General features: G+C 45.4%; 1 protein-coding gene across 1 annotated transcript in view; it reads right to left on the bottom strand.

The window, feature by feature from the left end:
- The window catches only part of LOC124003564 (lysine-specific demethylase phf2-like), a gene marked incomplete at its 3' end in the record, with an annotated part of 137,545 nt that overhangs the window by 33,377 nt on the left and 90,033 nt on the right, over nt 1–14,135 (bottom strand). Inside the window, 1 exon segment of the mRNA XM_046311921.1 lies at nt 774–936. Within this exon segment, the coding sequence (XP_046167877.1) occupies nt 774–936 (163 nt within the window).

Raw genomic sequence — 14,135 nt, forward strand, 5'->3', positions numbered from 1 at the left:
CCTGAATAGGGTCTGTCCCTACTTCAGAGAACACTAACCTGAATAGGGTCTGTCCCTACTTCAGAGAACACTAACCTGAATAGGGTCTGTCCCTACTTCAGAGTGCACTAACCTGATGGTCCCTACTTCAGAGTGCACTAACCTGATGGTCCCTACTTCAGAGTGCACTAACCTGAATAGGGTCTGTCCCTACTTCAGAGAACACTAACCTGAATAGGGTCTGTCCCTACTTCAGAGTGCACTAACCTGAATAGGGTCTGTCCCTGATGGTATGAATAGGGTTTGTCCCTGCTTCAGAGTGCACTAACCTGATGGTATGAATAGGGTCTGTCCCTACTTCAGAGTGCACTAACCTGATGGCCCCTACTTCAGAGTGCACTAACCTGATGGTATGAATAGGGTCTGTCCCTGCTTCAGAGTGCACTAACCTGATGGTATGAATAGGGTCTGTCCCTACTTCAGAGTGCACTAACCTGATGGTATGAATAGGGTCTGTCCCTGCTTCAGAGTGCACTAACCTGATGGTATGAATAGGGTCTGACCCTACTTCAGAGTGCACTAACCTGATGGTATGAATAGGGTCTGTCCCTGCTTCAGAGTGCACTAACCTGATGGTATGAATAGGGTCTGTCCCTACTTCAGAGTGCACTAACCTGATGGCCCCTACTTCAGAGTGCACTAACCTGATGGTATGAATAGGGTCTGTCCCTGCTTCAGAGTGCACTAACCTGATGGTATGAATAGGGTCTGTCCCTGCTTCAGAGTGCACTAACCTGATGGTATGAATAGGGTCTGTCCCTGCTTCAGAGTACACTTGTAACACTTGTCCACCTGGTCAGCGAAGAACATCTCTGTGTGATTGGCTGAGGACCTCCAGCGCTCGTACAACGATAGGTTAGCTGACGTGGGCTTGATCAGGAAGAAGATCTTCTCTCCCTGGAAACAACAACAACATCAGGACAGAACAAGAGCTCCTTACAACAGCCTGTATTCACAAAGCATTTCAGAGTAGCAGTGCTGATCTAGGACCCTGTTCATGTAATCTTATTCATTGTGATCTAAAAGGCAACACTGATCCTAGATCAGCACCCCAACTCGGAGATATTCTGTGAATACATATCCACGACTCGTTCCTATTCATTCTACGGCTAATTTCATTCTTGCTACGCAGCAATGTTTTCTAATACACCTCGAGAATTCTTCCTTGAGAAGTGCATTGGAAAAGGTGTACATTTCCTGTTGAACGCGGAATGAGGGAGGACACCCCATTGTCCGACAGGACCCCATTGTCCGACAGGACAATGACCCTAAGCACACAACAAGACAACGCAGGAGTGGCTTCGGGACAAGTCTCTGAATGTCCGTTGTGGTCCAGCCAGAGCCCGGACTTGAACCTGATCAAACAGTGACGCTCCCCATCCAACCTGACAGAGCTTGAGAGGATCTGCAGAGAAGAATGGGAGAAACTCACCAAATACAGGTGTGCCAAGCTTGTAGCGTCATACCCAAGAAGACACGAGGCTGTAATCACTGCTAAAGGTGCTTCAACTAAGCACTGTGAGAAGGGTCTGAATACTTATGTAAATTTAATAATTCAGTTTGTCTAAAAACTTGTTTTTGCACTATAGATTCAATGGTTGTAAAGATGAGGAGATAATAAAGAGATGGAGAGAGGTCTGTCCGTAATAAAGAGATGGAGAGAGGTCTCTCCATAATAAAGAGATGGAGAGAGGTCTCTCCATAATAAAGAGATGGAGAGAGGTCTGTCCGTAATAAAGAGACGGAGAGAGGTCTGTCCGTAATAAAGAGATGGAGAGAGGTCTCTCCATAATAAAGAGATGGAGAGAGGTCTGTCCATAATAAAGAGACGGAGAGAGGTCTGTCCGTAATAAAGAGATGGAGAGAGGTCTGTCCATAATAAAGAGACGGAGAGAGGTCTGTCCGTAATAAAGAGATGGAGAGAGGTCTCTCCATAATAAAGAGATGGAGAGAGGTCTCTCCATAATAAAGAGATGGAGAGAGGTCTCTCCATAATAAAGAGATGGAGAGAGGTCTCTCCATAATAAAGAGATGGAGAGAGATCTCTCCATAATAAAGAGATGGAGAGAGGTCTCTCCATAATAAAGAGATGGAGAGAGATCTCTCCATAATAAAGAGATGGAGAGAGGTCTCTCCGTAATAAAGAGACGGAGAGAGGTCTCTCCATAATAAAGAGATGGAGAGAGGTCTCTCCATAATAAAGAGATGGAGAGAGATCTCTCCATAATAAAGAGATGGAGAGAGGTCTCTCCGTAATAAAGAGATGGAGAGAGGTCTCTCCAGGTCTCTAATAAAGAGATGGAGAGAGGTCTCTCCATAATAAAGAGATGGAGAGAGGTCTCTCCATAATAAAGAGATGGAGAGAGGTCTCTCCATAATAAAGAGATGGAGAGAGGTCTCTCCATAATAAAGAGATGGAGAGAGGTCTCTCCATAATAAAGAGATGGAGAGAGTCTCTCCATAATAAAGAGATGGAGAGAGTCTCTCCATAATAAAGAGATGGAGAGAGGTCTCTCCATAATAAAGAGATGGAGAGAGGTCTCTCCATAATAAAGAGATGGGGAGAGGTCTGTCCATAATATAGAGATGGAGAGAGGTCTCTCCATAATAAAGAGATGGAGAGAGGTCTCTCCATAATAAAGAGATGGAGAGAGGTCTCTCCATAATAAAGAGATGGAGAGAGGTCTCTCCATAAAAGAGATGGAGAGAGGTCTCTCCATAATAAAGAGATGGAGAGAGGTCTCTCCATAATAGAGAGAGAGGTCTGGAGAGAGGTCTCTCCATAATAAAGAGATGGAGAGAGGTCTCTCCATAATAAAGAGATGGAGAAGGAGATAAAGAGATGGAGAGGTCTCTCCATAATAAAGAGATGGAGAGAGGTCTCTCCGTAATAAAGAGATGGAGAGAGGTCTCTCCATAATAAAGAGATGGAGAGAGGTCTCTCCATAATAAAGAGATGGGGAGAGGTCTCTCCATAATAAAGAGATGGGAGAGGTCTCTCCATAATAAAGAGATGGGGAGAGGTCTCTCCATAATAAAGAGATGGAGAGAGGTCTCTCCATAATAAAGAGATGGGGAGAGGATAAAGAGATGGAGAGAGGTCTCTCCATAATAAAGAGATGGAGAGAGGTCTCTCCATAATAAAGAGATGGAGAGAGGTCTCTCCATAATAAAGAGACGGAGAGAGGTCTCTCCATAATAAAGAGATGGAGAGAGGTCTCTCCATAATAAAGAGATGGAGAGAGGTCTCTCCATAACGGAGAGAGGTCTCTCCATAATAAAGAGATGGAGAGAGGTCTCTCCATAAAGAGATGGAGAGAGGTCTCTCCATAATAAAGAGATGGAGAGAGGTCTCTCCATAATAAAGAGATGGAGAGAGGTCTCTCCATAAAGAGATGGAGAGAGGTCTCTCCATAATATAGAGACGGAGAGAGGTCTCTCCATAAAAGAGAGACGGAGAGAGGTCTCTCCATAATAAAGAGATGGAGAGAGGTCTCTCCATAATAAAGAGATGGAGAGAGGTCTCTCCATAATAAAGAGATGGGGAGAGGTCTCTCCATAATAAAGAGATGGAGAGAGGTCTCTCCATAATAAAGAGATGGAGAGAGGTCTCTCCATAATAAAGAGATGGAGAGAGGTCTGTCCATAACATAAAGACGGAGAGAGGTCTGTCCATAATATAGAGACGGAGAGAGGTCTCTCCATAATAAAGAGATGGAGAGAGGTCTGTCCATAATAAAGAGATGGAGAGAGGTCTGTCCATAATAAAGAGATGGAGAGAGGTCTGTCCATAATAAAGAGATGGAGAGAGTTCTCTCCGTAATAAAGAGATGGAGAGAGGTCTCTCCGTAATAAAGAGATGGGGAGAGGTCTCTCCATAATAAAGAGATGGGGAGAGGTCTCTCCATAATAAAGAGATGGAGAGAGATAAAGAGATGGAGAGAGGTCTCTCCATAATAAAGAGATGGGGAGAGGTCTCTCCATAATAAAGAGATGGGGAGAGGTCTCTCCATAATAAAGAGATGGAGAGAGGTCTCTCCATAATAAAGAGATGGGGAGAGGTCTCTCCATAATAAAGAGATGGGGAGAGGTCTCTCCATTATAAAGAGATGGAGAGAGGTCTCTCCATAATAAAGAGATGGAGAGAGGTCTCTCCATAATAAAGAGATGGAGAGAGGTCTGTCCATAATATAGAGACGGAGAGAGGTCTCTCCATAATAAAGAGACGGAGAGAGGTCTCTCCATAATAAAGAGACGGAGAGAGGTCTGTCCATAATAAGAGATGGAGAGAGTTCTCTCCATAATAAAGAGATGGAGAGAGGTCTCTCCCGGAGAGAGGTCTCTCCATAATAAAGAGATGGGGAGAGGTCTCTCCATAATAAAGAGAAAGATGATAAAGAGATGGAGAGAGGTCTGTCCATAATATAGAGATGGAGAGAGGTCTCTCCATAATAGAGATGGAAAGGTCTGTCCATAATATAGAGACGGAGAGAGGTCTCTCCATAATAAAGAGATGGAGAGAGGTCTCTCCATAATAAAGAGATGGAGAGAGGTCTGTCCATAATATAGAGATGGAGAGAGGTCTCTCCATAATATAGAGACGGAGAGAGGTCTCTCCATAATAAAGAGATGGAGAGAGGTCTGTCCATAATATAAAGACGGAGAGAGGTCTCTCCATAATAAAGAGACGGAGAGAGGTCTTGTCATGTTTTGTCATTTATTATCTTGTCTTGTCCCTGTGCTTCCCATTCTATTCGTTTCCCTCTGCTGGTCTTATTAGGTTCTTTCCCTCTTTCTATCCCTCTCTCTCCCCCTCCCTCTCTCACTCTCTCGCTCTCTCTTCTCTCTATCGTTCCGTTCCTGCTCCCAGCTGTTCCTATTCCCCTAATCATCATTTAGTCTTCCCACACCTGTTCCCGATCCTTTTCCCTGATTAGAGTCCCTATTTCACTCCTTGTTTCCCGTACCTGCCCTGTCGGATCCTCATTTATAATTCACCGTGCTGTGTCTATGTTTTGCCCTGTCGTGTCGTGTTTCCCTCAGATGCTGCGTGGTGAGCAGGTGTCTGAGTCTGCTAGGTTCAAGTGCCTTCCCGAGGCAACCTGCAGTTCTCGATCAAGTCTCCAGTCCGTTCTCGTCTTTACGTGTAGTATTATGCTTTTTGTTTTGTAAAGTTTATTCTGGATTAAATACTCTGTTTTCGCCAAGTCGCTTTTGGGTCCTCATTCACCTGCATGACAGAAGGATCCGACCAAGGAATGGACCCAGCGACTACAGACGCTCGTAACACTGCCGTCGAGATCCAAGGAGCCATGCTCGGCAGACACGAGCAGGAATTGTCTGCTGCTCGCCATGCCGTGGAGAGCCTGGCCGCTCAGGTTTCCGACCTCTCTGGACAGTTCCAGAGTCTTCGTCTCGTGCCACCTGTTACTTCCTGGCCTGCCGAGCCTCCAGAACCTAGGGTTAATAACCCACCTTGCTACTCCGGGCAGCCCACTGAGTGCCGCTCCTTTCTCACCCAGTGTGAGATTGTGTTCTCTCTCCAACCCAACACATACTCTAGAGAGAGAGCTCGGGTTGCTTACGTCATTTCACTCCTTACTGGCCGGGCCCGAGAGTGGGGCACAGCTATCTGGGAGGCAAGGGCTGATTGTTCTAACAATTACCAGAACTTTAAAGAGGAGATGATTCGGGTTTTTGACCGTTCAGTTTTTGGTGGGGAGGCTTCTAGGGTCCTGGCTTCCCTATGCCAAGGTGATCGATCCATAACGGATTACTCTATAGAGTTTCGTACTCTTGCTGCCTCTAGTGACTGGAACGAGCCGGCGCTGCTCGCTCGTTTTCTGGAGGGACTCCACACAGTGGTCAAAGATGAGATTCTCTCTCGGGAGGTTCCTTCCAGTGTGGACTCTTTGATTGCTCTCGCCATCCGCATAGAACGACGGGTAGATCTTCGTCACCAGGCTCGTGGAAGAGAGCTCGCATCAACGGTGTTTCCCTGCTCCGCATCGCAACCATCTCCCTCCTCTGGCTCTGAGACTGAGCCCATGCAGCTGGGAGGGATTCGCATCTCGACTAAGGAGAGGGAACGGAGGATCACCAACCGCCTGTGCCTCTATTGCGGATTTGATGGACATTTTGTTAATTCATGTCCAGTAAGAGGCCAGAGCCCATCAGTAAGCGGAGGGCTACTGGTGAGCGCTACTACTCAGGTCTCTTCATCTAGATCTTGTACTACTATGTCGGTCCATCTACGCTGGACCGGTTCGGGTGCTACATGCAGTGCCTTGATTGACTCTGGGGCTGAGGGTTGTTTCATGGACGAAGCATGGGTTCGGAAACATAACATTCCTTTCAGACAGTTAGACAAGCCTACGCCCATGTTTGCCTTAGATGGTAGTCATCTTCCCAGTATCAGATTTGAGACACTACCTTTAACTCTCACAGTATCTGGTAACCACAGTGAGACTATTTCTTTTTTGATTTTTCGTTCACCTTTTACACCTGTTGTTTTGGGTCATCCCTGGCTAGTATGTCATAATCCTTCTATTAATTGGTCTAGTAATTCTATCCTATCCTGGAACGTTTCTTGTCATGTGAAGTGTTTAATGTCTGCCATCCCTCCCATTTCTTCTGTCCCCACTTCTCAGGAGGAACCTGGCGATTTGACAGGAGTGCCGGAGGAATATCATGATCTGCGCACGGTCTTCAGTCGGTCCCGAGCCAACTCCCTTCCTCCTCACCGGTCGTATGATTGTAGTATTGATCTCCTTCCGGGGACCACTCCTCCTCGGGGTAGACTATACTCTCTGTCGGCTCCCGAACGTAAGGCTCTCGAGGATTATTTATCTGTGTCTCTTGACGCCGGTACCATAGTGCCTTCTTCCTCTCCGGCCGGGGCGGGGTTCTTTTTGTTAAGAAGAAGGACGGTACTCTGCGCCCCTGCGTGGATTATCGAGGGCTGAATGACATAACGGTTAAGAATCGTTATCCGCTTCCCCTTATGTCATCAGCCTTCGAGATTCTGCAGGGAGCCAGGTGCTTTACTAAGTTGGACCTTCGTAACGCTTACCATCTCGTGCGCATCAGAGAGGGGGACGAGTGGAAAACGGCGTTTAACACTCCGTTAGGGCATTTTGAGTACCGGGTTCTGCCGTTTGGTCTCGCCAATGCGCCAGCTGTTTTTCAGGCATTAGTTAATGATGTTCTGAGAGACATGCTGAACATCTTTGTTTTTGTCTATCTTGACGATATCCTGATTTTTTCACCGTCACTCGAGATTCATGTTCAGCACGTTCGACGTGTTCTACAGCGCCTTTTAGAGAATTGTCTCTACGTAAAGGCTGAGAAGTGCTCTTTTCATGTCTCCTCCGTTACTTTTCTCGGTTCCGTTATTTCCGCTGAAGGCATTCAGATGGATTCCGCTAAGGTCCAAGCTGTCAGTGATTGGCCCGTTCCAAGGTCACGTGTCGAGTTGCAGCGCTTTTTAGGTTTCGCTAATTTCTATCGGCGTTTCATTCGTAATTTCGGTCAAGTTGCTGCCCCTCTCACAGCTCTTACTTCTGTCAAGACGTGTTTTAAGTGGTCCGGTTCCGCCCAGGGAGCTTTTGATCTTCTAAAAGAACGTTTTACGTCCGCTCCTATCCTCGTTACTCCTGACGTCACTAGACAATTCATTGTCGAGGTTGACGCTTCAGAGGTAGGCGTGGGAGCCATTCTATCCCAGCGCTTCCAGTCTGACGATAAGGTTCATCCTTGCGCTTATTTTTCTCATCGCCTGTCGCCATCTGAGCGCAACTATGATGTGGGTAACCGTGAACTGCTCGCCATCCGCTTAGCCCTAGGCGAATGGCGACAGTGGTTGGAGGGGGCGACCGTTCCTTTTGTCGTTTGGACAGACCATAAGAACCTTGAGTACATCCGTTCTGCCAAACGACTTAATGCCCGTCAAGCTCGTTGGGCGTTGTTTTTCGCTCGTTTCGAGTTTGTGATTTCTTACCGTCCGGGTAGCAAGAACACCAAGCCTGATGCCTTATCCCGTCTGTTTAGTTCTTCTGTGGCTTCTACTGATCCCGAGGGGATTCTTCCTTATGGGCGTGTTGTCGGGTTGACAGTCTGGGGAATTGAAAGACAGGTTAAGCAAGCACTCACGCACACTGCGTCGCCGCGCGCTTGTCCTAGTAACCTCCTTTTCGTTCCTGTTTCCACTCGTCTGGCTGTTCTTCAGTGGGCTCACTCTGCCAAGTTAGCTGGTCATCCCGGTGTTCGAGGCACTCTTGCGTCTATTCGCCAGCGCTTTTGGTGGCCGACTCAGGAGCGTGACACGCGCCGTTTCGTGGCTGCTTGTTCGGACTGCGCGCAGACTAAGTCGGGTAACTCTCCTCCTGCCGGTCGTCTCAGACCGCTCCCCATTCCTTCTCGACCATGGTCTCACATCGCCCTAGACTTCATTACCGGTCTGCCTTTGTCTGCGGGGAAGACTGTGATTCTTACGGTTGTCGATAGGTTCTCTAAGGCGGCACATTTCATTCCCCTCGCTAAACTTCCTTCCGCTAAGGAGACGGCACAAATCATTATCGAGAATGTGTTCAGAATTCATGGCCTCCCGTTAGACGCCGTTTCAGACAGAGGCCCGCAATTCACGTCACAGTTTTGGAGGGAGTTCTGTCGTTTGATTGGTGCGTCCGTCAGTCTCTCTTCCGGGTTTCATCCCCAGTCTAACGGTCAAGCAGAGAGGGCCAATCAGACGATTGGTCGCATACTACGCAGCCTTTCTTTCAGAAACCCTGCGTCTTGGGCAGAACAGCTCCCCTGGGCAGAATACGCTCACAACTCGCTTCCTTCGTCTGCTACCGGGTTATCTCCGTTTCAGAGTAGTCTGGGTTATCAGCCTCCTCTATTCTCTTCCCAGCTTGCCGAGTCCAGCGTTCCCTCCGCTCAAGCGTTTGTCCAACGTTGTGAGCGCACCTGGAGGAGGGTGAGGTCTGCACTTTGCCGCTACAGGGCACAGACTGTGAGAGCCGCCAATAAACGCAGGATTAAGAGTCCTAGGTATTGTTGCGGCCAGAGAGTGTGGCTTTCCACTCGCAACCTTCCTCTTACGACAGCTTCTCGTAAGTTGACTCCGCGGTTCATTGGTCCGTTCCGTGTCTCCCAGGTCGTCAATCCTGTCGCTGTGCGACTGCTTCTTCCGCGACATCTTCGTCGCGTCCATCCTGTCTTCCATGTCTCCTGTGTTAAGCCCTTTCTTCGCACCCCCGTTCGTCTTCCCTCCCCCTCCCGTCCTTGTCGAGAGCGCACCTATTTACAAGGTACATAAGATCATGGACATGCGTTCTCGGGGACGGGGTCACCAATACTTAGTGGATTGGGAGGGTTACGGTCCTGAGGAGAGGAGTTGGGTTCCGTCTCGGGACGTGCTGGACCGTTCACTCATTGATGATTTCCTCCGTTGCCGCCAGGATTCCTCCTCGAGTGCGCCAGGAGGCGCTCGTGAGTGGGGGGGTACTGTCATGTTTTGTCATTTATTATCTTGTCTTGTCCCTGTGCTTCCCATTCTATTCGTTTCCCTCTGCTGGTCTTATTAGGTTCTTTCCCTCTTTCTATCCCTCTCTCTCCCCTCCCTCTCTCACTCTCTCGCTCTCTCTTCTCTCTATCGTTCCGTTCCTGCTCCCAGCTGTTCCTATTCCCCTAATCATCATTTAGTCTTCCCACACCTGTTCCCGATCCTTTTCCTGATTAGAGTCCCTATTTCACTCCTTGTTTCCCGTACCTGCCCTGTCGGATCCTCATTTATAATTCACCGTGCTGTGTCTATGTTTTGCCCTGTCGTGTCGTGTTTCCCTCAGATGCTGCGTGGTGAGCAGGTGTCTGAGTCTGCTAGGTTCAAGTGCCTTCCCGAGGCAACCTGCAGTTCTCGATCAAGTCTCCAGTCCGTTCTCGTCTTTACGTGTAGTATTATGCTTTTTGTTTTGTAAAGTTTATTCTGGATTAAATACTCTGTTTTCGCCAAGTCGCTTTTGGGTCCTCATTCACCTGCATGACAGGTCTCTCCATAATAAAGAGATGGAGAGAGGTCTCTCCATAATAAAGAGATGGAGAGAGGTCTGTCCATAATATAAAGACGGAGAGAGGTCTCTCCATAATAAAGAGACGGAGAGAGGTCTCTCCATAATAAAGAGACGGAGAGAGGTCTCTCCATAATAAAGAGACGGGGAGAGGTCTCTCCATAATAAAGAGGTCTCTCCATAATAAAGAGACGGGGAGAGGTCTCTCCATAATAAAGAGACGGGGAGAGGTCTCTCCATAATAAAGAGACGGGGAGAGGTCTCTCCATAATAAAGAGACGGGGAGAGGTCTCTCCATAATAAAGAGACGGGGAGAGGTCTCTCCATAATAAAGAGACGGAGAGAGGTCTCTCCATAATAAAGAGACGGAGAGAGGTCTCTCCATAATAAAGAGACGGAGAGAGGTCTCTCCATAATAAAGAGATGGGGAGAGGTCTCTCCATAATAAAGAGACGGAGAGAGGTCTCTCCATAATAAAGAGATGGAGAGATGTCTCTCCATAATAAAGAGACGGAGAGAGGTCTCTCCATAATAAAGAGACGGAGAGATGTCTCTCCATAATAAAGAGACGGAGAGAGGTCTCTCCATAATAAAGAGACGGAGAGAGGTCTCTCCATAATAAAGAGATGGAGAGAGGTCTCTCCATAATAAAGAGATGCTCTGCTTTTTTGACACCACACTCCACAAAGCAAGTCCTGCTCTAGTTTTATCTTATCTTGATTATTGTCCAGTCATATGGTCAAGTCCTGCTCTAGTTTTATCTTATCTTGATTATTGTCCAGTCATATGGTCAAGTCCTGCTCTAGTTTTATCTTATCTTGATTATTGTCCAGTCATATGGTCAAGTCCTGCTCTAGTTTTATCTTATCTTGATTATTGTCCAGTCATATGGTCAAGTCCTGCTCTAGTTTTATCTTATCTTGATTATTGTCCAGTCATATGGTCAAGTCCTGCTCTAGTTTTATCTTATCTTGATTATTGTCCGGTCATATGGTCAAGTTCTGCTAAGAAAGACTGCAGCTGGCCCAGAACAGAGCGACACGTCTTGCACTTCATTGTAATCAGAGGACTAATATAAATATTATGCATACCATTATGCATACCAGTCTCTCATTGGCTAAGAGTTGAAGACTGACTGTGAAACTTCTTGTTTTTATAAGAACATTTAATGTGTTGGAAATTTCCAAATTATTTGCATAGTCAACTTACACACAGTACTGACACACATGTATGTTGTGTGTATGTACTGACGTGTATGTTGTGTGTATGTACTGACATGTATGTTGTGTGTATGTACTGACACACGTGTATGTTGTGTGTATGTACTGACATGTATGTTGTGTGTATGTACTGACACATGTGTATGTTGTGTGTATGTACTGACATGTATGTTGTGTGTATGTACTGGCATGTATGTTGTGTGTATGTACTGACATGTATGTTGTGTGTATGTACTGACACACGTGTATGTTGTGTGTATGTACTGACTTGTATGTTGTGTGTATGTACTGGCATGTATGTTGTGTGTATGTACTGGCATGTATGTTGTGTGTATGTACTGATGTGTATGTTGTGTGTATGTACTGATGTGTATGTTGTGTGTATGTACTGATGTGTATGTTGTGTGTATGTACTGACATGTATGTTGTGTGTATGTACTGACGTGTATGTTGTGTGTATGTACTGACATGTATGTTGTGTGTATGTACTGACACACGTGTATGTTGTGTGTATGTACTGACATGTATGTTGTGTGTATGTACTGACACACGTGTATGTTGTGTGTATGTACTGACATATATGTTGTGTGTATGTACTGACACACGTGTATGTTGTGTGTATGTACTGACATGTATGTTGTGTGTATGTACTGACATGTATGTTGTGTGTATGTACTGACACACGTGTATGTTGTGTGTATGTACTGACACACGTGTATGTTGTGTGTATGTACTGACATGTATGTTGTGTGTATGTACTGACGTGTATGTTGTGTGTATGTACTGACGTGTATGTTGTGTGTATGTACTGACACACGTGTATGTTGTGTGTATGTACTGACATGTATGTTGTGTGTATGTACTGACACACGTGTATGTTGTGTGTATGTACTGACATGTATGTTGTGTGTATGTACTGACATGTATGTTGTGTGTACGTGTATGTTGTGTGTATGTACTGACACACGTGTATGTTGTGTGTATGTACTGACACACGTGTATGTTGTGTGTATGTACTGACACACGTGTATGTTGTGTGTATGTACTGACATGTATGTTGTGTGTATGTACTGACATGTATGTTGTGTGTATGTACTGACATGTATGTTGTGTGTATGTACTGACGTGTATGTTGTGTGTATGTACTGACATGTATGTTGTGTGTATGTACTGACATGTATGTTGTGTGTATGTACTGACGTGTATGTTGTGTGTATGTACTGACATGTATGTTGTGTGTATGTACTGACACGTGTATGTTGTGTGTATGTGTATGTTGTGTGTATGTACTGATGTTGTGTGTATGTACTATGTATTGTGTGTATGTACTGACATGTATGTTGTGTGTATGTACTGACACGTGTATGTTGTGTGTATGTACTGTGTATGTTGTGTGTATGTACTGACGTGTATGTTGTGTGTATGTACTGACGTGTATGTTGTGTGTATGTACTGACGTGTATGTTGTGTGTATGTACTGACGTGTATGTTGTGTGTATGTACTGACATGTATGTTGTGTGTATGTACTGACATGTATGTTGTGTGTATGTACTGACGTGTATGTTGTGTGTATGTGTATGTTGTGTGTATGTACTGACATGTATGTTGTGTGTATGTACTGACACACGTGTATGTTGTGTGTATGTACTGACACACGTGTATGTTGTGTGTATGTACTGACACACGTGTATGTTGTGTGTATGTACTGACATGTATGTTGTGTGTATGTACTGACATGTATGTTGTGTGTATGTACTGACATGTATGTTGTGTGTATGTACTGACGTGTATGTTGTGTGTATGTACACGTGTATGTTGTGTGTATGTACTGACGTGTATGTTGTGTGTATATACTGACACACGTGTATGTTGTGTGTATGTACTGACACACGTGTATGTTGTGTGTATGTACTGACATGTATGTTGTGTGTATGTATGTTGTGTGTATGTACTGACATGTATGTTGTGTGTATATACTGACACACGTGTATGTTGTGTGTATGTACTGACACACGTGTATGTTGTGTGTATGTACTGACATGTATGTTGTGTGTATGTACTGACATGTATGTTGTGTGTATGTACTGACATGTATGTTGTGTGTATGTACTGACACACGTGTATGTTGTGTGTATGTACTGACGTGTATGTTGTGTGTATATACTGACACACGTGTATGTTGTGTGTATATACTGACACACGTGTATGTTGTGTGTATGTACTGACACACGTGTATGTTGTGTGTATATACTGACACACGTGTATGTTGTGTGTATATACTGACACACGTGTATGTTGTGTGTATGTACTGACGTGTATGTTGTGTGTATGTACTGACACACGTGTATGTTGTGTGTATGTACTGACACACGTGTATGTTGTGTGTATGTACTGACACACGTGTATGTTGTGTGTATATACTGACACACGTGTATGTTGTGTGTATGTACTGGCATGTATGTTGTGTGTATGTACTGACATGTATGCTGTGTGTATGTACTGACATGTATGCTGTGTGTATGTACTGACGTGTATGTTGTGTGTATATACTGACACACGTGTATGTTGTGTGTATATACTGACACACGTGTATGTTGTGTGTATGTACTGGCATGTATGTTGTGTGTATGTACTGACATGTATGCTGTGTGTATGTACTGACATGTATGCTGTGTGTATGTACTGACATGTATGTTGTGTGTATGTACTGACATGTATGTTGTGTGTATGTACTGACATGTATGTTGTGTGTATGTACTGACCTGTATGTTGTGTGTATGTACTGGCATGTATGTTGAGTGTATGTAC

This window comes from Oncorhynchus gorbuscha, linkage group LG18 (assembly GCF_021184085.1).
Source record: "Oncorhynchus gorbuscha isolate QuinsamMale2020 ecotype Even-year linkage group LG18, OgorEven_v1.0, whole genome shotgun sequence".
Lineage (NCBI taxonomy): Eukaryota > Metazoa > Chordata > Actinopteri > Salmoniformes > Salmonidae > Oncorhynchus > Oncorhynchus gorbuscha.